This window comes from Festucalex cinctus, chromosome 1, assembly GCF_051991245.1.
Source record: "Festucalex cinctus isolate MCC-2025b chromosome 1, RoL_Fcin_1.0, whole genome shotgun sequence".
Classification (NCBI taxonomy): Eukaryota; Metazoa; Chordata; class Actinopteri; order Syngnathiformes; family Syngnathidae; genus Festucalex; species Festucalex cinctus.
Window position 1 is genome coordinate 48,796,092 of NC_135411.1, and position 27,311 is coordinate 48,823,402.

A 27,311-nucleotide genomic window follows, 5' to 3' on the forward strand; every position below is an offset into this window, starting at 1 on the left:
TGTCTCACTCAACGACGTTTTTTTTTTTTTTTTGCATGTATACTTGAGTTAATAAATTTGTATATATTATTTCCTTCATCCTTACACAAGGCTACAAAAGGGGAATCAGCATGGATGTACAGGACATTCTCTATGTAAAGTCAAGGGATGCCTCCATTTAGCAATGAGTTGCAATCGAATACTGTTAGTTTATTCAAATAATTGCTAGGTGTAGTGCCACTGAAAATACAGTATATGGCAATTATTCTTACGCCCTCATCATTTTTGTTTATTAATGCATTCTATTTGGCTTCTTGTGGAATGTTTTTAGTTTGCTGAAAAACAAAATTAAAATGTACAATGTTTGTTTGTAAGGTGATTTTATTCCATTCATACATACACAATCTATGCCTGACTGAATTTTCAAAACCACTCATTATGCATCCATTCATTTTAGACACATCTTATCCTGTTCAGGGTTGCCATCAGCAAGAGCCAATCCTATCAGCAAACGAAAGGCAGACGACACCATGGATTGGTCTCCAATTAAATGGCACATTTAAGGACACATTCACCATCAAATATTCACTCACACCATCACTAAGTAGAAACTGTACCCAGGCTACCTGCACGGAAGTTTGATTAATATAACACTACGTTGAGTGATCTCACTTATTATTTAAAAGACAATTTGTTGAATTCAGTTTATTATTGCTTCAAGGTAAAGTTTTCTTAATAAAATAAAATGTTCAAACTCTTAACGGAATTCAAAAAAAAAAAATCTAGCTAGATCCCAAGATAAGGATAAAATAAAACATTCAACCAGCATTGCAAGTCTGTTTCAAATCTCTTACGTTTGGAAAATAAAAACATATTCACAGGCTATAATTGTGAATTCAATATGAAGTAGCTGCTTCTAAGGGTTTACCTAGCTCCTTTTAAGGGTTTCACCAATTCATGACTACTATTTAGTTTTGACAGTGATCCAAGCAAACCAGGAGTACGATCGTAGAAAGAAATAATTTAAGCTGGATACATACACTGAAGAGAAATTTTAAGTTTAATGTCGGAGCAAAACAAAGAAAACAAGCCTAATCCTGTCCATGTCCAGTGTCCTCTTTGAGAGGTGCACCCACAAGGCACCAGTATGTTCGAGAAGCAGATGTGAATAAAATTGCATCATGTTTAACACACCTCAAATTAGAGGAGCTAGCAAAGCAAGTATACATTCTCATTAAATCAAATATACAGTAAACAAATGAGGCTGGAACAATTTTCAGAATACAAACGCTCCTGCGCCACGATCACTTTAATCTTTGGTGCAACTGACCGACTGATCTGATGTTGATAAAGTGCATATTATTTTCACCAAGCTCCTCATGGCTGGATCGGTACTGTGCTTTATCCACAATCGGATTATCTTCTCAGCACAAACCACTGCCTTTCTTTCTATCATCGTGTCCCAATGAAGGACACAAATGCTCATGTGGACGTCCAGGTGATGGTGTGATGATAGGATGAGTCTTCCAAAGGGATAATGGCTGAACAGTTGCTGGCCCGAAGGTTAGCGTCACAGTCAGATGACCTGTCATTATGCCAAACACAAAGGGTCACTTCATAAACACAAAGGGTTACTTACTATAATAATAATAATAATAATAATAATAATAATTAAATATCCCATAAAAATATTTTTAAAGCATGTCCCAAAACATAAACTAATTAACTGTAGCAGCACATCTACGTAATCAAAGTCAGCAATTCAAAATGCCCAAAACGGCATACCTTGTGTGTGTCCCTGATCTCTCCATTATCTTCACCATGCATCATAATCCAATCCATCACCACTTTGTCATTCCAGATAGCCCTCAAAAACATCCAAGTCTGCGTCCGAGTCGTAGGGGAGGGATGCTGGGTCAGAAAGCACCCCGAGGTCCACCAGAGCCCGGTCCATATCCTCAGGCATGAATACTATCCCTACATTCAGGACGATGTACTCCATCAGAAAGGCATAGTAGAGGATGAGGACGTTGACAAAAAATAGGCCTAGATAAAACATATAGGGGTGCTCGTCCAACACCGATTCAACTGAATCTAACTTGGCGTAAATTGTGTGGATCATAGAGATAAAAACACGGTTTAGACACTCCAGTCTTTGCGTCTCATAGATATATAAGGACAGAAGTTGACACAGCTGCAACTCTGCATATCCGGTGAGCTTCGGACGCACATTTCGCCCGTCCCGACACGAGAAAGTGATGTGAACTATTATAGCTGTACATTGACAAGGAATAAAGACAATAAAACGTGCCTATAAAGGAGTCTCGCGTTCATAGCTACTAATAGTGCACTAGCAGTATCAAAATGTCACAGTAGATCACTGCTGGCTATGCGGAATTCAAGCGATGCCAAATGGCCAGGGCTAAAAACAGTCTCACGCAACGTGATCAAAAACACGGACCCTAACACAATGCATGTAGGTTTTCTATATGCACACTCGTATCGTGATAACAAACACTGTCCACAAATACACGTCCCTGTTTTCTTTTAACGGATCACACGTCTTTTCGCTAGTTACCAACTGCATCAAAACATTGCAGTTTGCATAAAGCTACCCACGTCATTGATGTGACGTCATCATCAATTGACGTCCCCATGAAATGACGACACCGAGTAAACGTTTCTTTTCTAGCCAGCCCACGGCCTTTACGTAAATCCGTGATCCATCCACGACTTTTCAGCGGGTGAATGAGGATCGAGGCTAGAGAAATGTCAAATCGCGTTTTGATTTGGCCTCGTGTAGTGGTGCGTTCCTATCTTATGTACACGCAATTTAAAAAAAAAAACAAAAAACAAAAAACTACAATTCCCAAACATCCCATTTGTCGACCACGGTTACGTAACGATTCCGAGCTCCTGTTTGCCAAGTGGCTAGCTCCCCCAAAAGTGGGTGTAATGGATAGATACAGCCGCTAACGTCGGCGAAATAACACGCCTGTCAAATCATCAACCTTCTTACAACCACAGCCATGTTTGGCAGGTCACGGAGCTGGGTTGGAGGGCAAGGGAAAACGAAAAATATCCATTCCCTGGACCATTTAAAGTGAGTAGCTAGCATAACACACAAATGTAACGTTACGTGCATTGTAATACAGTACAGAAATAGCATTTTAGTTACTTGCGTTATTAATTCCTATTATTTGGCACGCGCTGTTTTTTTATTTTGTTGTTGTTGTTGTTTTGGGCTGTTCAGGTACTGCACTATAGCTGCCTTTAGTTCACTACTACTTCTTTTTGGCACTTCAGGCGAATATTACGACTACATTTAAATGCTATTTAATAATGAGTCCAGCACATATGCTTTGTTGGAAGTGAATCTTGACTACCCGTCACAAAGTCCATGTTTACTAATTTAAAAAAATAAATACAAGTGTTGTATTTTTGCTTTGTCAAGATCCACCACCCAGTCTTGTACAGTATATTATTTTTTGCTTATTCTGTATGTATTTTATGTTAACTGCAGGTATATGTACCATGTCCTGACCAAAAACACTACAGTAACAGACCACAACCGCAACCTCCTCGTGGAGACTATACGATCCATCACAGAGATCCTCATCTGGGGTGACCAGAACGACAGCTCTGTATTTGAGTAAGTCACATTCAACCTTCCCACATAACCTATGTATGAGCATTTAATTTACAATTATTTAGATTTTTGTTATTGTTTGACAGAAGATGTGTTCCCCAGTGTTAATTAAATGGCAATCTATTTGGATTTTCTCGAAAATTGGCTTCCAGGTGAGGGACACAATTAACAAATTGCAATTGGATGGCTCAACTAAACAAGCTTGCGATTGTTGTAACAGTTGTTCGACCTATTGACAAATTACACTGGAAAAAGAAGCATCAACAAATGTGAATACATTACATTTCTTTCCCTAAATAGTATCTTTAAAACACTGTATATGTTTGGTCGCTCTTGTGTTCAATTCCATAAACTGTAAAGATTAAGATGAAAACATGATGGTTTTCCCATGGTCAGCTTCTTTCTAGAGAAGAACATGTTTGCCTTCTTCCTGAACATCCTGAGGCAGAAGTCAGGGCGCTATGTGTGTGTTCAACTTCTCCAGACTCTTAACATACTCTTTGAGAACATCAGACACGAAACGTCTCTGTGTAAGTATTTGCCTGTCAGACCGAAGCAACGTAATACAGGGGGTTCTCGGTTCACGATAGAGTTCTGTTTATCCTATACAACACCCACTACATATTCCAACTTTGTACACAACTCAACTCAACTTTATTTATAAAGCGCTTTAAGAACAGGCGTTGCTGTATACAAAGTGCTGTACATAAACAATCATCAGTTTTGCGGTAAACAAGAACAAAGCAAACCTTTTGAAGTGCGAATACAGTTTGTTTGTTTTTTTAAACAAGTAAATACATTTTACATCAGTAAATAAATAAGAAGTAGTGAATACATAAATACATAAATAAGTAGACTAAACATCAAACTCATACACACCACAAAACACCAAGAACAAGTCTCATGGTGCGCCAAAAGCCAAAGAATACAGATGTGTTTTAAGACGTGTTTTAAAAGAGGATAACGAGGGGGACTGCCTAATATTTAGTGGAAGGTCGTTCCAAAGGGAGGGACACAGCAAACAGCAAAGTTTTTATCACTAACCTATGCTATCAGAAAAGTAATAATTACAGTAAATATATGTATACAAAAACAGTTACAGGACAGGTATATTGCATTGCAGTTACAAAATTATCAAATGAATGCTTGACATGAAAGGGATCAATTCCTTACTTTTAGTCTTGTGGCTGGAAGGGACACAGTCTAGTTAGTTATGCACTGATCGTAACCACAAAAGTGTCATAGTTTGTGACTGTCGTAATCGAGGGCCCCCACTAATACTAATAGCTGAACTGTATTTATTAGACTTGTACTGTTGTTGTAGTAGTGATTCAGGCAGGAGTGGTACGTTTTTATGTTAATGTACACAAGTGTCACTTCCTATTGTTTACTTTTTATTAGCAATAAAAAAAATAAATTTTTCTCTGTTCTGTGCAGACTACTTATTATCAAACAACCACGTGAACTCCATCATCGTCCACAAGTTTGACTTTTCAGATGAGGAGATCATGGCCTACTATATCTCTTTCCTCAAGACTCTGTCGCTCAAACTCAACAACCATACGGTGCACTTCTTCTACAACGAGGTGAGGCACTGCCGGGTTTTAGTCAATTATCTTGCGGTTCAACAAACACTGATTGACAAAGTGACATAAACCTGGTTAATTGTTGCTATAAAACGGTCATCATGCTTCAGTTCAGTGATTCAATTATTTTGTTTTGAAGTGTACATGCAACGATAGTGCTTTGCTGACTTGAAAAACAAATCACATAGTGCTGACCAATCATTACTACTGTGTTGGAATGGCCTGAACAGCCTCTTGCATGATAGACTTAATAGATCGTTCATAGATAAGCCAAAAAAGCTTCAATCTTGATGGAGACACACTAATCAAATTAAAATGCTATTTAATTAACATGGCCAGAATATGAATGAATATGTTTTGTCTTAACTGTGTATAGTTTTATGATGGCTGTTTTTGTTTTGTTTTTTTGTTTTGTTTTTTAATTTTGTATTGATGTTGAACTGCTCTGGGTTACAGTTTACTTGTTTCTAATATTTTTTTTGGATCCATCATACTCAACAAAAATATAAACAACACTTTTATTTTTGCTCCTATATTTTATAAGATGAACTCAAAGATCTAAAACTTTGATCTTTGAATTCATCTTATAAAAAATGGGAGCAACAAATAAAATGTTGCGTTTATATTTTTATTGAGTATACAATCGTTAGCACAATTTTGGCAGTAATATGCAATGTGTTTAACAATATTCTTACAGTGTGCAAACTGAGCATTGTTATGTCAGAGAGGATTTAATCGTTGCATAGTATTTGATATTGTGACATGACATTGGCTGAATTGTTAATATTAACATAAGCTTTGAAATAATTTTGCACATATGGAGGTGAAAACTTTTGTAGTAATAAAAATGAACTATTTGTTGCAATAAAATGATGTTTGAGAGTGTTTATATTTTTTGCTGTGTTTGCAACCACGCCAAGGCTGGCTGATTCTGTTTGGTAATCCCGTCTGGTTGACACAGCAGGTGTCAGCAGTCTTTCTGGCCTGTGTGTACAGGGGAAAATTAGTGGTCAGTGTGCTGCCTGATAGTGGCAGCTGTACCTTAAATGAATATTTGAGGACAATTCATTGACATCAGGGTCAGGTCTTTGTAGTATTCTTTCTATCTGCTGCTGATGACTGTTTAGGCTGGCTGCTTTCACATAACAGTTGACATACTCATGCTGGCAACAAGAACGAATATTGAACTCTAATGGGGTCTGAAACGTGATAGTTGAAATCCTCGGGCTTGAATTTTTCTGTTTTGCTGCTCACACAATTTTAGTTCTGTGTTTCCTAGTACAGTACATAGCACACATAATGCTTAGTTGTAGAAATAATTTCTGGATCTTTTTTTGAAACACTTTGTTTCCATATGGTGTTCTGTCTTAAAAAAAAACTAAAATCATAAATTGTCCTGGTCATCAAGCAAGGAAATATCTCCTTAGTCATACCTAACATGAAGTTCTCCAGTACCCTTTCTGCTACATATTACCCAGATTTTAAACAGTGTTCCTTTATTTGTCCTTAACAGCTGCTCACCAGATACTGTACTACTATTATTCTGTTTTTTTTTCTTTCTTTTTTTTCTTTTCTTCAAAATGAACTGTCCAGTGTGTCTGTCTTTTGTGTTGCCTTGTGGGGCAAGCTCGCTCACGTGTGCCCCTCTCTGTCTCCTATACACAGCACACCAATGACTTTGCACTGTACACCGAGGCCATAAAGTTCTTCAACCACCCTGAAAGCATGGTCCGCATCGCCGTCCGCACCATCACCCTCAACGTGTACAAAGGTGAATTTCAACAACCTTTATGCGCTCATGATACTTATTTATGCATGACAGACACACATGCATACAACATTCCCACAGATCTGTGGGTTCCTACAAGTATCTTTCTACTGATAATAATGGTGCATGAGCATGACATTTGAGCAAATCTGCGTTTTAACACAAATGCACCTCCAGCCAAATTTTGTAATAATGGTGGATTGCTATTTAAGATATGCTTGTGTCCAGAATTCGAGTCTTGATGTACATTGTGTACCTATTCTACAGAACCTATTGTACAGTAAATTCTAAGTGGTTATGCAACATTTTTGCAGACCGTCTTAAAAGCCTTTCTCCTAGGTCTATGGTCACATCATTGTATTTTTTTTTATAGAAAGGCAACTAGTCTGCAGATTTTGCTCTTTCCATTGATTCGGTACACTTTTTACATTTTTATTCATGCTCTAATCGTCCTTGAATGATACACTGCATGGCTTAAGTGAATGGTAAAAAAAATGTTTGACTGTATGGCCCACCTTAGGGAAGTCGTATTAATGTATTTAGATTACTAACTATGGGCTCTTTGCAAAAATCCACAATTTCCTTAACTCAGTATGACTCCTTCATGTTCTGTATTTCATGAGTGGACAAGCTGATTAATCCAGGTGTGCCTGACCTCAGTAACCACGACGACAATGGCCAAACACCTGGATTAATCAGTTTGTCCAATCATGAAAGACAGGAAACAAAGGAGTGGTGTTAAGTGCAGGAAGTAGTCGTGCTGTGCAAAGAGCCCATTGGACGTCTGACAGTACTGTATACGCAATCTACACTGCCATAAATGTACAGTGTATTTCATACATACAGTTGAACCTCCAAGGTCGAATGCAACCTGTTCTGGCGCACTGATCTTTCTTCTAGATTATAATTTTTACAACACATCTGTTTAAGCATCAAAATCTTGTCATCATAAAATGTTTATAAATTATGCAGGCAGTGATGGACGTAATGCTATTTTTCATGACTAATAAAAGGTTAACAGCTGTATTACTGTTAAGACTAATAAAAACAATATACAGTAACAATACTCACCTTTTGAGCATGCATATTATAGGTTTGGTGTGAAAATGATTCAACATCATGCATTGCACGTTTTACCATTAGCAGTCTAAGATAATAAGATAAACGCTGTATTTAAACATAAAAACAGATCATCACCCTCATTATCCCTGGGAGTTGAGTCTCTTCACTACTTTAGTAACACTAAAGAGAGCTGATGTTGTGGTTGCATTGAGAAGCTAGGACTGGTGGGATTGGTTTCGAAAAGTTGAAATAAATACTTTTTCCTATTTTTTTCCCCTACGTCGTCACTATCACAAATTCCACAGAGCGGTAACTTTGGGATTCACAAAGGAAAAAAACCCCAAAAAATAACAAAAGAAATGGCCAGTTTCCGGTTTGATTGCATTATCAGTGTTTCTTTTGCAACCACTAGTATTCATCTTTAGTGCCATCACAAAAACACCCCAAAAAAAAAGTAGGCAAAGAAAAAGCAAAGTACGCCTGTAATGTAAGTACTTGCATGTTACAAATGATGTCAAATGTTGTGATTCAAAGTTGGTTTGTGTGAATTGAGGTGTTGTTCTTCCACAAGAAAGTTTTACTCTACGTGTACTTTGTGAATTTAGGGGCATTCAACTTTGGAGGTTGCAACATACAAAATATTTTTATATATTTTATATATTTTTATTTTTATATAGAACATATGAACAGTGATGTGAACAAATCCATTTCCATCTGAAGAGTACAGTACTGCAGCAATGATGCTGTGGGTGTATAACAGGAACATGTTGCTATTGGCAAGGTTTAGCGTGTTTCCACATTTCTTCACTTTGCATAACATTCCATTGCATCAACATATGTACAGTCAGTGCAAAAATGTTTGCAACAGCTGATTTTAAATCTGTCTTGTCCTGCATGTAACCTTGGTGGTCACTCACTGTACTATTCTACTTCCATTTATAGTCCACACTGCCAACCGTGAGGAATTTTGCCTTTTCATAAATTGTATAAAAAAAAAAGCACTTTTTCTCAAACATAATACTTTTTGATGCTTCTGGTTGATTCCTTTGGAAAAGCACTGCAACAACACATGTTCTGGAAAAGGATTTCCTTTCACCATTGTACCCCTTTTTTAGTATTTCAAACTATTGAAATAAGTTACTGCTATGTAAAACAATGAAAATCCTTTTCCAATAGTGATATTGTGAGCAGTTTTTATGTAAAACAACACATTTTGTGGTTCCTCCCATCCTCTAGTCGACCCCATCACAGCCACCCCAATATTCACATTAACACTGAGTTTGTTTGTTTCTCCCCCCCTCCTTCCTCCAACCACACCTCCTCCTCCGACTCTCCTTGTCCCTTATCCTCCCCTCTCCCCTCTGCGCGCCCCATCTGCCTAACTCCAGTCTCATGTAAGTTGGTTCCATTCATTCAGTCTTATTCTTGGGTTGGGTATTACTGACAATCACAGCTCCCTAAAAAAAAAAGCTGAGTGTCCATGTTTTGAACGTTTTCAATGAGGCTCAATTGGGTGCTCTAACAGTTCTGAAAATACCTAAAAAATAATTGTGATTAGAACTCACATGTCAGTTTTATTAATACCCAGCCCAGTCTTTGAGTGTGTTTGTTATAAATATGGGACTGTATTTGCAATCCCTGCTTTTGTTGATCATTCTTTGTCACCCACATACATTCACACAGAAAATTTGCATGCCTTTTTATTGTTTTTTTTTTCTTTGTGGGGATAATGACTGACTTGATTTCTGAGCTTTACACACTTATTTTGGTGATTGGTTTGATACATTTTATCACTGCTGTGTGCTTAAATTTTTCCTGGATAAAAAGAAAGTCTGATTTGTACTCGGGATAATTTAAAACATTTGACATGCTTTGGCTGTGTTTAGTTTAATCTTTGAGTTGGCCTCCCCTTTGCAGTTAAACTGCGTCATGCACAAGTTTGGAATGTGTCTCTGTATTTTTTTTTATTTTTTTTTTGTGTCTTCAAGGGTCACTGTCACTAATGCTGAGCAAAAGTACCTGGTGCACATTCTTTGTCATTGCTAGTCCCAATGTTTGATAGATCTGAGTTCAGGGTTCTTCCACACCAAACTCATCCAGGCTACTGATTCATTGATTCATTAAAAAAATAAAAATAAAATAAATAGAATACAAGTTGTGTCTGCCCCAAGACTTTTGTCTATAAAAATGTATTTTTTATCCAAGTTTTCCAAACACAAAATCTGTGCATCCCTAGACCGAGTGTGACTTGCTCGGACTGCAAAGTTCATAGACCAATAGATTTTGATTCATCTAGCTCAAATGTGTTTTATTTCTTTAAAATATAAATATGCAGTGATGTAATTATTTTTTGCTTTGACTTTTACCTTTTTTTGCACATTATATTTTAATATCACTGTCTGTTTTGTTTTCCTTTTTGCAGTTACAAAGTATGTCTTGGTGTGCATGTGCGTGATTGTAAATTTGAAAGTGTGTGCATTGTATTCCAAGCTTGTGGCAACAAGAGGTCTCCCTAACCCTTATATTCTTTAGTGGACAACCAACACATGCTGCACTACATCAGAGATAAGACAGCGGTGCCATACTTCAGCAACTTGGTCTGGTTTATCGGCAGCCATGTCATTGAACTGGACAAATGTGTGCAGACAGATGAAGAGTAAGTGCTTGTTGCCTGTTGCTTCCTTATTTCCCTTTGTTTATGGCCTGTAGGTGTCAGGCTTGTCCTTTGTAAGCACCCAGAGGGACTTGAGTCAAAAGTACAAAATGCAGTCTAAAGCTACTTATGCTGCTTTAATTGTGTTTTATATTTTTAATGCGAACAAGGACAATTAAAAAGACCTGAAAGATTTGTGATTTTGGAGTATTTGTCTTTTAAGTCAGTACCCGAAAATCTCTCTGGTTTATTTCAGGCACAAAAACCGAGGCAAATTAAGCGACCTGGTAGCCGAGCACCTTGATCACCTCCACTACCTGAACGACATCCTCATCATAAACTGTGAATTCCTTAATGATGTCTTGACCGACCACCTCCTCAACCGGCTGTTCTTACCTCTTTATGTGTTCTCTTTGGTTAGCCAAGAAACGGTAAGATGGCTCAGAATTTCTGGAGAAATGGGAAGAAATCACTTTCTATGACTTCCTGTGACCTTGACTTGAATGTATGATGATTGTTTTTTTTTTTTTTTTTTTTGTTGTTGTTTTTTTTTAGCACGAAGAGCGAAAGATCAACCCTCAGGTGTCCCTCTACTTGCTGTCACAAGTAGGCAACACACGCACAACACTTAACTAAAAGTTCATGATTGAAGCTCTTTGGATGTACACTCACAGTATTCCACTGTATAGTACGTATTCAAAGATTTGTCTTAAATTTCAACTTTTTGATAAAATCAGTTGGTCCGTATTGATACTGTACTGTACTGCCTTTTAAAAGCAAGCTGTCAAACTATTTATTTATTTATTTTTAGATCAGATTGATCACAATTTAGAATTTTGATTGATCATGGTTACTCACTTAATTAAAAAGGCTGTTTATCAACGTGTTTCCCGCCAAATTTGAAGAGCACCTGTTATGTGCTAATTCTACATTTAATGCAATGAGGGTGTCTGCAACATATTTTGATCCACTGCACAATCTCATCCTCCTCTTTTTCTAATCAGTTAATTACTTGCATAATAATAACAAAAAGACCCCAATAAAATGACATGAGCAAATTTTCTGAATGTCATACGCAAAAATTTATTAAATGCTTTACTTTAATACATGTAGTTATGTTTATTGCGCAAACGCTGCCTATGCCACCTTGAACTGAATTGTTCTTACTGTTCTGATACTTTTGGGGGATAAATAATTTGTGTTACATGAGATTAGGATTTTAGACCCAAATGCAGACCGGACACACATGTTGGCAATCAGAGTCTTTATATGCAACAGTAAAGTTACAACAGAGAGCAGGGCTGGATTCAGATGGCCTTGAAGAATGTTGAACTTCAACTTGAAAACGCAGACAAACACTTGAACTTGAAACTTGACCATGAAAACACTTGGCGGAGAAACATTGGCTCAGAGGTTTGAGTGGGTTGGATGCAGAACTCAAAAGTATGGACCGTTTACATGGCAGAAAGCTTGCATGGAAGAGTTGGGGTAGGAACCCTCTACGACTATGTCCTGAGGGAAACCTCTGCCAAGAGACCTCCAAGTACTGACAAAAGTGTCAGTACTCAGAAAATCTCGCTAGGCCAATCCAGCATTCTGTATGACAGAATAAAGCCTATATGATAAAATAAGAGTGACTAACTAGTAGGGCTGTCAAAGTTAAAGCGTTAATAGATTAATTAATCACAGAAAAATGTCGCATTAATCACGTAAACGCAGATTAATCACACTATTTTTGTTCGACCGCACTTGAGCCTTGAACGTAACCGCGGATGGTTACATTGATGGTTGCGCAGGTCAGTGATGAGGTCAATGCACGGCATTTCCTACGCCTGTTGTTCCAAGATGAGCGGGGTGACTCCAGTTGATGTGCTCGGTGGTAAATTTCTCTTTAAAAAACACCTCGACGGGACTTTAGAAAAAACAAAAGTCACTCGTGTTTAATTAATTAATAATTGGGGCGGCACGGTGGTTGATTGGTTAGCACGTCCTCCTCCCAGTTCTGAGGACTCCGGTTCGAGTCCAGGTTCCGGCCTTCCTGGGTGGAGCTTGCATGTTCTTCCCGTGCCCACGTGGGTCTTCTCCGGGTACTCCGGTCTCCTCGCACATTCCAAAGACATGCATGGCAGGTTAATTTGGCATTCCAAATTGTCCCTAGGTATGCGTGTGAGTGTGGATGGTTGTTCGTCTCTGTGTGCCCTGCGATTGGCTGGCGACCAGTCCAGGGTGTCCCCCGCCTACTGCCCAGAGCCAGCTGAGATAGGCGCCAGCAGCCCCCGCGACCCTTGTGAGGAATAAGCGGTCAAGAAAATGGATGGATGGATGGATGGATAATTAATAATTGCGGAATTGTACCCAATTGATATGATGCTGTTACGTTTTGAGCAATACACGCATGCATGCATGCATGTAATTGCGCACATGCATTTAATCAAGGTTTTCAAATTACATTCAGATAATAAAATGTGTATTTTGTATTTATTTTATATTAGACAAATACACAAGTAATTTAGCTGATTAATCGTGATTAATCAAAATTGAAGTGTGATTAATCAGATTACAAATTTTAATCGTTTGACAGCACTACTAACTGGTCAAACTAATAATGACTAAGAGCATAACAACTGACAACATTCTCATCATAAGGTACATTTGCACAAGACTTTTCAAATTGTGAGTGACGAACACATCATCTATTGTAACATATCACCATAAAGGGCATAGTAAGCAAAACACAATGACTCCATGACCTGGATAAGCGCAACTGCATACACATTGTCTGCATCTGCCTTAAAAGAGCTGTCTTTCAGCGTACTCTCTTCCACTTCTCACCTGATCTTCTCCAGATCTTCTGTTTATTGTCATACACCTTTTGACGAACCCCAGGCTGCCGTGCAGTGCCTCATATTTTACTTTCCATTTGTTAAAGTTAACGTACAAACATCCATATAATAATGGGGGGTTGTGAATTAAGTTATATTATTTACACTTACTGGTAATTGTACAATGTATTTATGAGTTGTTTTCCCCTGTATTTCCCAGGTTTTTCTGATTATCCACTATCAACCCCTTGTCAACGCCCTGGCCGACATCATTTTCAATGGAGATCTCTCTGTCTTCATCCCACAGACAGGTCTTCACTACACACAAAAGAACACTGTAAGTAATGTTCCTTTTTGCATGACTCACAATGCAATGTGGAAAATACACAAACAGCAAGAAGGTCAGAACAGATACAGCAGTAAGACCACCACCACTATGGAAGACCAAAACTGCCCAAATTCAAAATAAATAAATTACTAAATAAATAAATACATAAATGATTAAAAGTGAAAATAAAATTAATATAAAAAATGATTTGAAAATTATATCCAAAAAAATAAATATAAATGGCAATAAATCAGTTTTTTTGTTTTTGTTTTTTTTTTGCATCCGAATTTTGGCAGTTTTGGGCCGTACTGCCAAGTCGAAATGTTATTCAAATGAGGGGGCGGTCCTAAGCGTGTTTTGGGTGGGACTCCGCCGTTGCAAACTACCTGTCATTGGTCGGGTGAGCATCTTCGGCGAACAAGGAAGTCTTGCCGGCTTGCAATGGAGAGCTCCAGCAATGGACGACTATCTTTTTTTTTTTTTTTTTTTTTTTTTTTTTTTTTTTTTCTTTAAGAGCTCAGAATTGTTCATTCGGTAGTCTTACCGATTCAACGTCTTGTCATCATTGCTCTTTTTTTTTTTTTTTTTTTTTTTTTTTTTTTGTGTGTGTGTGTATGTGTGCGTGCGTTTGCGTGCGTGCGTTTGCGTGCGTGCGTGCGTTTGCGTGCGTGCGTGCGTTTGCGTGCGTGCGTGTGCGTGCGTGCAAATACTTATAAATTTATACTCATTCATTCACCTAAAACCTTATAAATATCCCATTACCCTTCGCCTTAACCAGGTACTTCAGAATCTTGCCAGAGTCGTGAGATTTAAATGGTCAGGAGACCAGAGAAAAGGTCAGAAAAAAAAAAGAAATAAAGAGAAAAGAAAGGTAAATCAAAGTGACATCCAGCACCGACCAAACACTTCCTGCCTTCCCCATGATTACAAAATCAAAGTCTTACGCCAACCCCGGAAGCCTCTAAATTCCAGCAAATTTAGCGAGATCTCAAGAGCCCAGAGGAAAAACTAAAGAGAGGAAGGAGGGAAGGATCGATAAGGCAGAGTGAGATCAATAGAAGCCAGTACATCCAATCCATCAAAGTGAAGTCCAGCACCAACAAGACCCCTCCTGCGTGGTTACAAAACCGGAGTCTTATGCCAACCCCAGAAACCTCAAACTTCCAATAAATCGAGATCTCAAGTGACCAGAGGAAAAACTAAAGAGAGGAAGGAGGGAAGGATAGATAAAGCAAAGTGAGATCCACAGACACCAGCACCCACTGATTCAAGGGGCTGTGGGAGGGAGAGGCAACTTCTGTTTGAGTTTCAGTAGATGCTGGTGCGATGGATCTGGCATGCATAAGGACCACCACCAAAGAAAGAAGCCGTCAACCGCGGTCCAGCAAAGCGAGCCCCCCCCCCCCCCCCCCCCCCCGGAATCCCCAGGCCGCGGCAGCACCAAGGCCACCCCCAAGCCACCCGAGCGGACACCGGTCGGCGAGCCGACCCAGACACCCGGAACACCCCCGCCCCAGCCCCGGCCCACACCCCCGAGCCCAAGGCCGCAGAACGAGGCCCAGCGGGCCCCCACAGCGCCCCACCGGTCCCCAGCCCCCATCCCCCCACGACCCCCCCGCACCCCACCCAAACCCGCCATCCACCACGACCCAGGCCCCACCACCCCCGACCCCCAAACCCCCGAACACACCCCGACCCCCAGCACCCAACCCCCCACCCACCCATACCTCCACCCCCCCCCCCCAAACAAGCCGCCCCCCCCCGACGGCCGCCACCCCCCCCCCGCGAACCCGGCCCCCCGCGAGAACCCCCCACCCCCCCCGGAAACCGGCACCGGGCAGCAGCGCAGAGAGGGAAGATGTGCCCACCCCACCTCCAGCCGCGCGAGATTTGCACAGCGGCGGGAGGGGGGAAGCAGAGGAGGAAGCACCAGGGGAGAAGGCGGAACACCAGAACACCGAGCCCGGTGGGGAGAGGCCCCGGTCGTCACGCCAGAGTACAAGTGACACCTAACCCTGTTACTGAGTCCGCCAGCTCGCCGACTGGCGAGCTCTACCCTACACCGTGAATGTGGCCCCACCCAGTGTATATACAAGTGTGTGCGTGTGGTGCATTAAAATTGGGAGCAGGTGAGTCGGAGCAGAGGGAAAAATTTTCCCCTATTCCGACACACCCGTATCCCCCCCCAAAAAATGAATATGTATATGTGTGGTGCATTAAAAAAGGGAATGGAGGGACAAAGTGGTGGGGCAGGGACACAAATGGGGGGGACCACAGCGCTGCCAGGCACTGCAGTCCATCCCCTCTGATGGCTCCCCGCCCCAACTCACCCCTCCCCTTGGACGTGAGGTGCATTAAAATTGGAGGGGAGTTGAAGGGTGAAGACGGTGTTTCCACCCTTCCCCACCCCACCAAGAAATGTGTTGTGTGCCCTATGTGTATATTTACAAAGTGTATAGTGCAAGCTAGTGAAGTGAGTAAGAGGAGCGACCAGCGGGGCCTCACCCAACCCGGCGGGTGTAGGTGGCACGCCCGCCCCCCAGCACCCCCACCCCCTGCCGCCCCCCACCTCATCCACCCGGCACCACAATGGGCGGACAGCCAGCGCAGCAGGGCTACCGGACAGCCCACCGGCCACCGGAGCCCGCCCGGGGCGCCAGGAGTTATACCGGAGTGGGGCAGGCCCCAAACCCTCGCCCGGCCCCCGGAGCCCGACGCCCGGGCCGGGGAGGGAGCCCCAGGCCCAGGGAGAGGGAGGGGGAGGGGCCGCAGGGCAGACAGGGAAGGGGGGGGGGGGGGGCGGGGGAAGCGGGGAGAAGACGACAAGAAGGCGAAAGGGCGGCTGCAGGGCAGGAGGCGGGGGGGGAGAGGAGGAGGGAGGGCGACAAGGGAAAAGGGACCGGGAGGCAGAGGAGGATGGGCGGGAGGAGGCGAGGAGGGAGAGGCGACGGGGGGGAGGAAGGGGGAAGGGAGAGGGAACCACGGGGCACACCGGAGGCCCACCCACCCCGAACCGCGCCGCCGGGCACGGAGCAGCGGACCGCGCCGGGACGGCACCGCCCCGGGCACCAGGGGAAGCACCCCAACACCGCACCCCACAGGGGGCCCAGGGAGCGGCCAAGACGCAACCGCCACCGAGCAGACAACGGGGGGGGGGGGGGGGGGGGGGGGCAGAACCACCCCCGCCCGACCACAGGGGACGGCGTCAAGAAAATTGACTAATTAGCATGCAGTAACACCAAGTGTTGATGCTTAGTGCCCACTAGAAATAGATCTTAAGGAGTTATTGAGTATAGTGTCGTATAGTGTGGTATGCTCGAGCCCACTAGCAGCAACTAGGTTCCTGACTATATAAAAATAAAAACAATCAGATACAAAATACCAAATACAGGAGCAGCGAAAACAGAAGTTGTAACGATGTGGTGGCTCTCGTTAACAGGCAGAATCTTGGCAGGATTAAGTTGCCAAATTGAGATTAAAATATTCTATGTACATAGACCATATTTGTTTAAATCTTGATACTTGATTTTTATTTAAGGCAGAGATTTTTTCCATTGAGATATAATTTATTAGTAAGTTTAACCAGTGGTCGATATTTAGAGATTGTTTATTTTTCCAATTGACAAGGATTGTTTTTTTAGCAATAGTAAGGGCTATAAATATAGATTGAGATTGTTTACATGGTAGCTCAGTTATTGTTAAGTCACCTAGTAAACACAGTCTTGGAGATAAAGGAAGCCTACAGTTTAATATATCAGCGAGCTTTTCCAAGATTTTAGTCCAGAAATGCAGCACTGGAGTACATGACCATAAAGCATGAAGATAAGTATCGGCAGTGTTTTGTGAGCACTGGAGACAAATGTCGGAGTCAGAGAGTCCCATTTTTTTCATCATATATTGTGTAATATATGTTCTATGAAGTATCTTATATTGGATAAGTTGCAAATTTGTCTGTTTGGTCATTTTAAATACATTTTCACAGATTTGGGTCCAAAAGTCTGGTTCCGGAACTATAGACAAGTCTTTTTCCCATTTTAAAGTCGGTAAATACGTTTTATTTGTGTATAAAAATAACTTATATATTTTTGATATTTTCTTTATTGTTGTTGGAGAAAGCTTTATAATATCTTTAGCTAAGACAGGCAGTTGGAGCGTATCCTGAAGTGTTGGGATTTGTTTCTTAACCATATTTTTAACTTGCAGATAATGTAAGAAATTTCCCTTTTTTATTTCATATTTCTGGACCAAGTTTGTATACGATATAAACTTATTATCTGAGAAAAGATGATGAAGGTGTGTAATTCCTTTCTGCTCCCATAGGCTTAAATGGAACGACTGATTATTAAGTTGAAAGTCGGGGTTATGCCAAATGGGAGAGAGCCCACAGGGCGCCAATTGGGAGTTTGTAATTTCTAATGCCTTCCACCAGGCAGTCAGGGTGGCGGCTATCATTGGGTTTTTAAAACAATTATGTCGTCTTATTGATTTTGTAATAAAGAGTAAATCTGACAGTCTAAGATTATTACAATCCTTCTGCTCCAATTCCAACCAACAGTTAGTATCTCTGTTGGGTTGTGTCCATAGCACAAGATATTGTAGTTGATTAGCTAGATAATAGTACATAAAGTTTGGTGCCTCTAAACCTCCTTTAGATTTACTTTCCTGAAGAGTAGATAGACTAATTTTGGCTTTTTTTTTATTCCAATAGAATTTTATGATAGCAGAGTCCAGCGATTGGAACCAGTTAGACGTAGGTTTAAATGGAATCATTGAAAATAAATAATTAATCTTTGGTAAAACTTTCATTTTTATAGTAGCTATCCGTCCTATTAAAGAGATCGGAAGATTATTCCAGCGCTCCAGGTCACTACGGATACTATCCAATAATGGTGAAAAATTTAAAGAAGTTAATTCAGTTAACTTAGGTGAAATTTTAACACCTAAGTATTTTAAATTACCTGTAGGAAAGGAGTAGTGTGGATCCTGACTTGTAGGATTCCATGAATTTTCTGTAATAGGTAATAATGTTGATTTTGTCCAGTTAATAGAGTAATCTGATAAGTGAGAGAATTTAGTTATTAATTTAAATGCTTCCCCTAGCGAGATAGCAGGTTCTTCTAAATAGAGTAATATATCATCGGCATATAGATTAATTTTATGTTCTATTGTCCCGGAGTGGATTCCTTGGATCCGTCTATCCTGACGTATAGCTAATGCAAGCGGCTCAATAAATATAGCAAATAATAAAGGAGAAATTGGGCACCCTTGTCTTGTTCCCCTTTGTAAAGTAAAACTCTGTGATGTAATCCCATTAGTAGTAACTGTAGCTTTAGGAGAATTATATAATATTGAGACCCATTGAATGAATGACTCCCCGAAGCCGAATTTATTTAAGACAGCAAAGAGGAAGGACCAGTTAACTTTATCGAATGCTTTTTCTGCATCCAGCGAAATAACAACTGCCTTTTTATCATACCGCTGTGACATACTAATCAAGTTAAAGAGTCTCCTAATATTATTAGTAGAGTGACGACCTTTAATAAAACCTGTTTGATCACTATGAATAATTGTCGAGATTACCGTCTCTAATCGAGATGCCAAGGCCTTAGCGATAATTTTAATATCGGTATTAATTAGTGATATCGGTCGGTAACTTGACGGGAGGGTAGGGTCTTTTTCTGGCTTTAATAAAAGTTTAATTGCTGCTATATTCATATCTTGACGTATATCACCTTTACTTTTAATTTCAGTTACTACTCTTAGAAATAATGGAGCAAACATTAACCAGAAATGTTTAAAAAATATAGCCGGAAAGCCGTCTGGACCAGGTGCTCTGCCATTAGGCATACTGTCTAAAGCACGATACAACTCATCTATAGTAAGCGGGGTATCGAGAATATCTTTATGTTCAATAGATAACTGAGGTATATTTAAGCTGTTTAGGAATTCCTCAATATATTCAGGGTTAGGTCTATTAATTTCTGTGTATAGATTTCGATAATAGTTATAAAAAATATGGTTAATTTCTTCTGGTGATTGTGTGCATTCACCATTTATATCTTTAATAGCCGTTATAAGAGATTTTTCCCGATTCCGTTGAAGTTGATTTGCCAGGAATTTACCTGATTTATTATTATGTTCAAAATTATTATATCTCAACTGTTGTATTATAAACTCTGTCTTTTTAGATAACATGTTATCTAACTGTATTTTTATATTCTGTAGTTCTATCCATATTTGATTATTTGGGTTTAATACATATTCATCCGTTAGTTGTTTAATTTTATCTTCCAGGTATTTTTCTAATTTTTGATCCTGTTTCTTTTTATAAGTTGAATATGATATAATTTTCCCTCTAATTACCGCTTTCCCTGCTTCCCAGAGAAGAGATGGAGATATATTTGGAGAGTCATTTATTTCCAAAAAATCTGCCCACTCCCTTCTAATAATTTTATCAAACTCTACGTCTTTCAGTAATGAGATGTTAAAACGCCATATCGGGGGAGGTTTAAAGGTAGAGTCAATTTGTAGAGTGAGGGAGACTGGTGCATGATCACTTATAATTATAGAATGTATTTTTATAGCAGTTTTATCAACAATAGAATTATTTGTAAGGAAAAAATCAATTCTTGAGAATGATCGGTGCACAGCAGAGAAGAAAGTAAATTCCTTCTTAGTTGGGTTTTGAAGTCTCCAGCCATCGCTGAGGCCAAAATCCTCCATATATTCATCTATTACTTTAGCGGATCGTAATCGCCTTGTATATATCGTATTATTAGAACGATCTATTAACGGGTTCAAGACCGTGTTAAAATCACCTCCAATAATAATAGTAGAATTTGTTGCTAAATCGAGTAACCGAGAGAAAAATTCATGGAAAAAATCAGGGTCATCATTATTTGGGGCATATAAATTACCAATTGTATATACTTTATTAAATATAGTTACCTGGATAATAATATATCGGCCCTCTAAATCTGTTACTATATTATTTAGAGTAAAGAATAAATTCTTATGTATAAGTATAGAGACACCTCTTTGTCTACTATTATAGGAGGCAGAGTAAACTTGACTAAAATTTTTATCTATAAATAATTTTTCTTCTGATTTTTGTAAGTGGGTTTCTTGTAGGAGACAAATATCTGCCTTAAATTTTGAGAGATGGTCTAAAATTTTTATTCTTTTTGCCTGGGAGCGAGCGCCACACACATTCCAGGAGACCAGAACTAATTTCTGCATACAAGCAATATAGACTCAGTCTTATGTATACATCTATATAAGCTGCTTATTAATATTAACATATTGTAGGATAGCAAAAGAGTAATTAGGCAATTTATATAATTTATATAAAGAGAGAGATAGCAAGTAGATAAGTATAATAGTGAAGAAACGTGGGGGGAAGTGAGTGTGAAGGAAATCTGTGGGGGATTCAACATAACAATACACCAGTAAATGGTGACCTAAGCGAGATTATTATTATTATTATTAATTTATTTTTTTTAAGAATATATTTCTATATTATTATTATTATTATTATTATTATTATTACTATATAGCCTATGCATAATATAAATTCATATTCTATTTCGTAACCCATTATCCATACATATACATACATATACATATACATATATATACATATATACACATATACATACACATACATATACATATACCTACGTCAAATAATCACACAATGCTCGGCTCTACCAATTGTCAGTTAGAACAGCCAAGGGGTCGAGGTTGGGTTTCGGAATAGCTGGCCGTCGATATATAATTTATCAACGACCATCGAAGTCCGTTTACCCTCCTGTCTATTTTGTTTCATGATAGGAAACAGTACTTTTCGCCGCTCGTTTATCTCTCTTGGGAATTGATCATTCATCCCGAAAGATGTCCCTTTGAGCTCCCGTCCTTTACTTTTTACCAATTCTTTATGTTTAAAATGTTCGAACTTAGCAATAATAGGACGGGGCTTATTGCCCTTACGAGCTCCGAGCCGGTGTACACGGTGAAAAGAGATATTATTTACCGTCTCCTGTGGGATCTTTAGCGATGATGTCATGAATTTTTTTATCTCACCCTCTGGATTATCTGGAGAATTTTCGGATATACCTGAGAATATTAGATTTTCCCGCATACTACGGGATTGAACATCTAAGACCGTTTCCTTTAGCATTTTATTTTCCTTTTTAATCGTCTCCAACTCGGCTGTGACAGCGACGAGAGAGGAGCGTAGCTCGGAGTTATCGCATTGGAGATCGCTTACCTGTTGGCTAACGAATTCCAAACTTGCCTTTAATTCTTTGACGTCCTCGCGGATAAGACAGAGGACGTCAAGTTTTTTATTTATGGAATCCAGCATACTCACCGATACGTCGGCGGTTGCTAAATCGTCCGTGTCTGTTGACTATCTTGTCCACTGTCTGTTCTCACTTGTTGTCTAGCAACTCAAGTCGCAAGTTGAGGTGACAGTGGACACGAGGTTCTAGAGTAGACCATCTCCGGACACATGGCTGCGGTGTCCTTGAGCAAGACACCATTACCTGAAACTGCTACCCAGACACTTAAGCAGCTCCCTCTCTGGTGGGTGCCACTAGCGGTATGTTTTCGCTGTGATGGGTCAAATTTCATGTACTGTACATGACGAAAAAAGACTCTTGCGTATTACAAGGTCTCAGACTCTCAGATATGCCTGGGTAGGTTAGTTAAATTTGGTGTTATCCCACTCACACTCTCATGATGGTCACTAGAAATTAAATATGGCACCTTATGTCAAATAATCAAGGCTATTAGAAGATTGCCAACACCCTGAAACTGAGCTGCAATGTGTCCAAAACCATTAAGGTGGTTTAATAACAGGTTCCACTCAGAACAGGTCTCACCATGGTCGACGAAAGAGGTTGAGTGCACATGCTCAGTATCACATCAAGAGGTTCTTTTTGGAAGATAGATCTACAAGTACTGCCAGCATTGCTGCAGCGGTTGAAGGGTCAAACTCTCAGCTACAGACCATCCGCCACACACTATCAAATTGGGCTGCATGGCTGTCATCCCAGAAGTGTCAAGCTTCGAAGCCCATCTGAAAAGGCTAAGGTGAACACTAGCTGTCATCAGCTGTCAGCAAATTCATCAAAAGCCCTCCTGTAACAGTAGAAAGAGACATATATAGGCCACAATCAAAACATGTAAATTTATAATTTCACAAGCAGTCCTCAGATGAGCAATGCAACTTGTACAGGGAATTGCCCTGGATGTCATTATTTTACACAGAACTTAAAGTTACGGTTTATTTATTTATTTTTAAATCATAGACCGACATAAACATGTTAAATACGACACAAATTAATTACTGGTAACACAATAGATATGACGAGCATTAACATCCTTATAATATCATTAACTAATTTGCTCCCAAAAACGTATAAATACGTTCTATTTTAAATATTAACGGTGTTCCAAAGACATATTTATACGTTTTGTTGTTGTTGTTGTTGTTGTTTTGTTTTTTTATGATAGAGCATACAGAAGGCTTTGATGCAGCCTCTGAACTTAAGAGAACTGTTGAAGCAATGGTAGTTATTACAAAAACAGCCAGCAGGTGGCAGAAGAGTATAAGAAATCAACCAGAGTTTTAAACAGATTTGTGAATCATGATAAAACGTAGCTATATTCTAATGCTAATTGCTGCAAAACGGAATAGACCGGTACTTTATTTCCTGATAAAAGAAGAGACTCTAATCTTTCTGTTGGTAGGTTCCATGTTTTTTTTAACAATAGAACACAATATTCTGTGGGCCTTGCAAAAATCAGTCAAAATCCAGGAAAGCAGCCGGGAACGAAGGGGGTTGCTTGAGTGAAAATGGCGGCGAGTGAATGTGTTAACTGCGCCTCACAATGCATTCAGGAAACAATATATATGCAAAACAGGTAGATTTAACACGTCCAGAGCACACGCAGGCAAAGTGTTGCCGCGTTACATTTGCATTCAATGTTATTTTATTGGAACAGTATGATTACAGTTGAGCTCCGTAATTTAGGGCTAGCCCACAAATAGCGAAAATCTGCGTATAATTGACGGCAAAAGTTATATACCATTATTTTACCAATCCGGCCCACTTGGTAATATATTTTCCTCCATGTGGCCCCTGAGCTAATATGAGTTTGACACCCCTGGCCTCCACACTGAAATGAAAGTATCCAAATGGGATTGGATGAAAGAGTCATATTCATGGCAGCAGGGAGAGTGAGTGAGCAAGCCCGTGTTTGGAGTTGGCACAGTGATTTCAATTTAAATTTTTATTTATAATTTTTTTACATTGGCAGGTAAAGTGATATGAGAAAAACCATCAATGTCATCATCGATTAGTCGGTATCAGCATTGACAACTAAAAATCTAAAGTTGTTCAGCTACTAACGGCACTGAGTGTTAACAGTTCAATGAGGGAACCATGAATGGTGTCATACTGAAGTTGAGCATGATCCCCTCTCTTCGGCAGCTGGGCTGAATTCCAACAGGATAACAACCCGAAATACATTCAAGATGACCACTGCTTTGCTTAAAGTAGCTGAGAGTTATGACGGTGGCCTGGCCAAGCGTGTCTTCAGACTTAAATCCGATTGAACATCTGGGTGGCATCCTAAAACGAAAGCTGGAAGAGGACAAGCAATGACTAGCTCTGTGATGTTGTCATGCACAAGTGCAAGAGGATTCCAGTAGCAACCTGTGAAGCTGTGGTGAACTCCATGTCCATAAGCATTATGAGAGTGCTGGAAAATAATGGTGGCCAGTTACCACAACTTTGGGCTCAATTGGCACATTTTCACTTGGGGCTTTACTCACTTTTGTTTCCAGCAGTTCAGACAGTAATGGCTTATGTGTTGAGTTATTTTGAGCAGAAAGTTAATTTATAATTGACATTATATATACAGTATAATTAACTCATTCATCCCAGCCATATTCACTGAAGCAACCCCTTTTGTTCCCAGCTGTTTTACTGGATTTTGACTGATTTTGCAAAGTCCACAGAATATTTGTTGTCTATTGCTATAAAAACATGGAGCCCACCAAAAGAAAGATTAGAGTCTCTTCTTTCATCAGGAAAATAAAAAGTTGATTTGTATCTGTTTCCGTTTTGCAGCAATTAGCATAACCTGGGATTTACACCGGTTGCGTGTGCGGTGCGGTGCGTCTTGACTGCGTGCTCCGGACGCGTCAATTTTTTGGCCAATCCACACCGGCTCCGCACAGCTGCGGTCCGGCAGCTCCGTCGCCGACCACTTCCCGCCGTGTCTCGCGTGACCGCGCGCAATCATGTGGCATTAAAAACAATGACAAACACACAGAAAGTCTGTGCTCAACAGAGAAGCAGAAAGAGAGGTGGACTTTTATTATTTTGTGGCTTTCTACCTCCAATATAAACCTCTCCTCGTCCATGTTCGCTGGTGTCTAAACCGTGAATGAGCACCTCGCACGTTAACTCCAGGCCCGTCTACGCCCACATCACGTTTTGCTAACATGCTTGCGAAATAGGAGCTGGCGAGTGTTTTATCTTGAAAGGTAACCGGAAATTTATTTTGAAACTGCGTCTGTCTTCCTGTCCCGCTCGGTGTGTTTTGTGCTAGCTTGCCATTTGCCGGAGGCCGACCGCTGCGGCATCCGGCAAAAATAGAAAATAGGTCTATCCTTGCGGAAGGGCTGCGGCACGCCGCAGCTGAGACGCAGTCGACACGCAACGCACACGCAAGCGGTGTAAACTGCACCATTCGAATGAATGGAATCTAATTGTTTGCGTCGCCGGAACGCACCGCAACCGCATCCGGTGTAAATCCTGGGTTAGAATATAGTTTTGTCATTATTCACAAACCTGTTGGAAACACTGGAGAAAAGAGCTGGTTGATCTCATATACTCTGCTGTCACCTGCTGGTCGTTTTTTGTAATAACCATTGCTTTAAAGGCGAGTTTTTGCAGATTTGCGAAACGTGGAATGGACCCCAGCGACGTGCACACGGCCAGGGGCGTGCACAACTTTTCGGGCACGAGCAAACCTCCAAGTTAATTGAACAAACGTAAACACGGAGCACAACGCCTTTTTCATAGGCTTAATAATGTCTACAGAGGTAAGAAACGTATTCATCTTCAAGTTACTTTATATGTGAAAGTCATTTTGAGTGACAAAAGCTTACATAATTCCAACCTTCCAAACGTAAATAGTGCATCCCGTGAATCCGATGACATTGAGGATAGCAGTGCGTTGCTAATATCATATATGCCCAAGTGCGGAGACATTAGTTAGCGACTGTGTGGTAGTTTTATTCTGCACTGCCAATCATAAATAGACTCTATAGTATATTCGTCCCTGCGATTGGCTGGCAACCAGTCCAGGGTGTCCCCCGCCTACTGCCCAGAGCCAGCTGAGATAGGCGCCAGCAGCCCCCGCGACCCTTGTGAGGAATAAGCGGTCAAGAAAATGGATGGATGGATGGATGGATAGTATATTCGTTACGAAGTCTTACCTTTTTAGCAAAAAGTCAGCAAGCTGTGGGTCCCGTTTCATTCCCAGGATAGCTCTTAGCTCTCTCCACCTGACAGACGCTGCTCCTATATTTGTCCGCGTCCTCCCGTGACGCTGGTCTGAAAGTTTTTTTTACTTCTCTTTGTCTTCCGTGGAGTCTCCACAAGGGATTGAGACGTATCGGGTGCAGGTCTCTTTAAATCCATTTTGAATTAGCTGTCCTGTCCGTGAAGTTGTGTGAACAATCGTTAGACCTAACAGGGACAATTGCGTGCATGCGCATGACGCCATCCTCAGAGCCACAGTTAAAGTTTCCGGCCCGAACGCTCCAACATTTTTTCCTTTTACAGAAAAATAGGGGCAACAGTCATTGTGCCACAGTAGTGCCTCCTCTCCATAATATAATTCTTAAAACATGTGCGGGTGAAAAATATGGTTATTTTAACACTCAAATTTGAGTCTAATCTTGCATCGTGCACCTTTAAGTGACCTCTTCAGGTCAGAAGCTGCATCAAAGCCTTCTGTATGCGCGAGCAAAAAAACAAAACATAAACAAATTATAAATAAATTTTTGGGACCATGGCACTGTTTAATATAGAATGTGTTTGTACATTTTTGTGAGCAAATGAGTTAATTATTATCATTGACTGCTTGACATTGTAGAAAAGTAATTTCTTAAGTACTGTCCCGTGCAAAGATAAAGGGGCGGTGGTGGTAGGGGGATTACAAAAAAAAAACGGTCAGGGGTGTATTCACTTTTATGAGATACTGTAAGTTCCTTCTTTTCCTTTGTCTCTACCACCCCACTTACTTTCCCATCTAATTTGTCACATCTCTCTATTTTCAGATTTAGAACCCCCGCCGCTATTTTCTTTTTCTGTTTTGACCATCTGTTTTTGTAGTTGGGTGGGTGTAAAAGTAGTGAGCGTTTCTGAGAACATTTGCGGT

General features: G+C 40.4%; 2 protein-coding genes across 4 annotated transcripts in view; one reads left to right on the forward strand and one right to left on the reverse strand.

The window, feature by feature from the left end:
• Positions 1-342: 342 nt before the first annotated feature.
• Positions 343-2,635, reverse strand: dexi (Dexi homolog (mouse)). Its single transcript, XM_077539502.1, has 2 exons — positions 1,765-2,635; positions 343-1,564 (listed from the first exon to the last, which is right to left on the reverse strand). Exon 1 carries the CDS (start codon positions 2,099-2,101, stop codon positions 1,832-1,834), a length of 270 nt encoding a protein of 89 aa, XP_077395628.1. The 5' UTR covers positions 2,102-2,635; the 3' UTR covers positions 343-1,564; positions 1,765-1,831.
• Positions 2,636-2,686: 51 nt separating this feature from the next.
• The window catches only part of clec16a (C-type lectin domain containing 16A), a 46,864-nt gene continuing 22,239 nt past the window's right edge, over positions 2,687-27,311 (forward strand). Inside the window, exons 1-9 of one of the 3 annotated variants that reach the window (XM_077539490.1) lie at positions 2,687-3,082; positions 3,503-3,631; positions 4,025-4,158; positions 5,066-5,214; positions 6,880-6,985; positions 10,577-10,700; positions 10,954-11,128; positions 11,253-11,303; positions 13,740-13,856. In XM_077539490.1, coding sequence (XP_077395616.1) covers positions 3,009-3,082; positions 3,503-3,631; positions 4,025-4,158; positions 5,066-5,214; positions 6,880-6,985; positions 10,577-10,700; positions 10,954-11,128; positions 11,253-11,303; positions 13,740-13,856 — 1,059 coding nt within the window. In that variant the 5' untranslated portion in view covers positions 2,687-3,008. The remainder of the gene's footprint in view (positions 3,083-3,502; positions 3,632-4,024; positions 4,159-5,065; positions 5,215-6,879; positions 6,986-10,576; positions 10,701-10,953; positions 11,129-11,252; positions 11,304-13,739; positions 13,857-27,311) is intronic. The other 2 variants (XM_077539476.1, XM_077539484.1) reach the window with 2 other exon arrangements.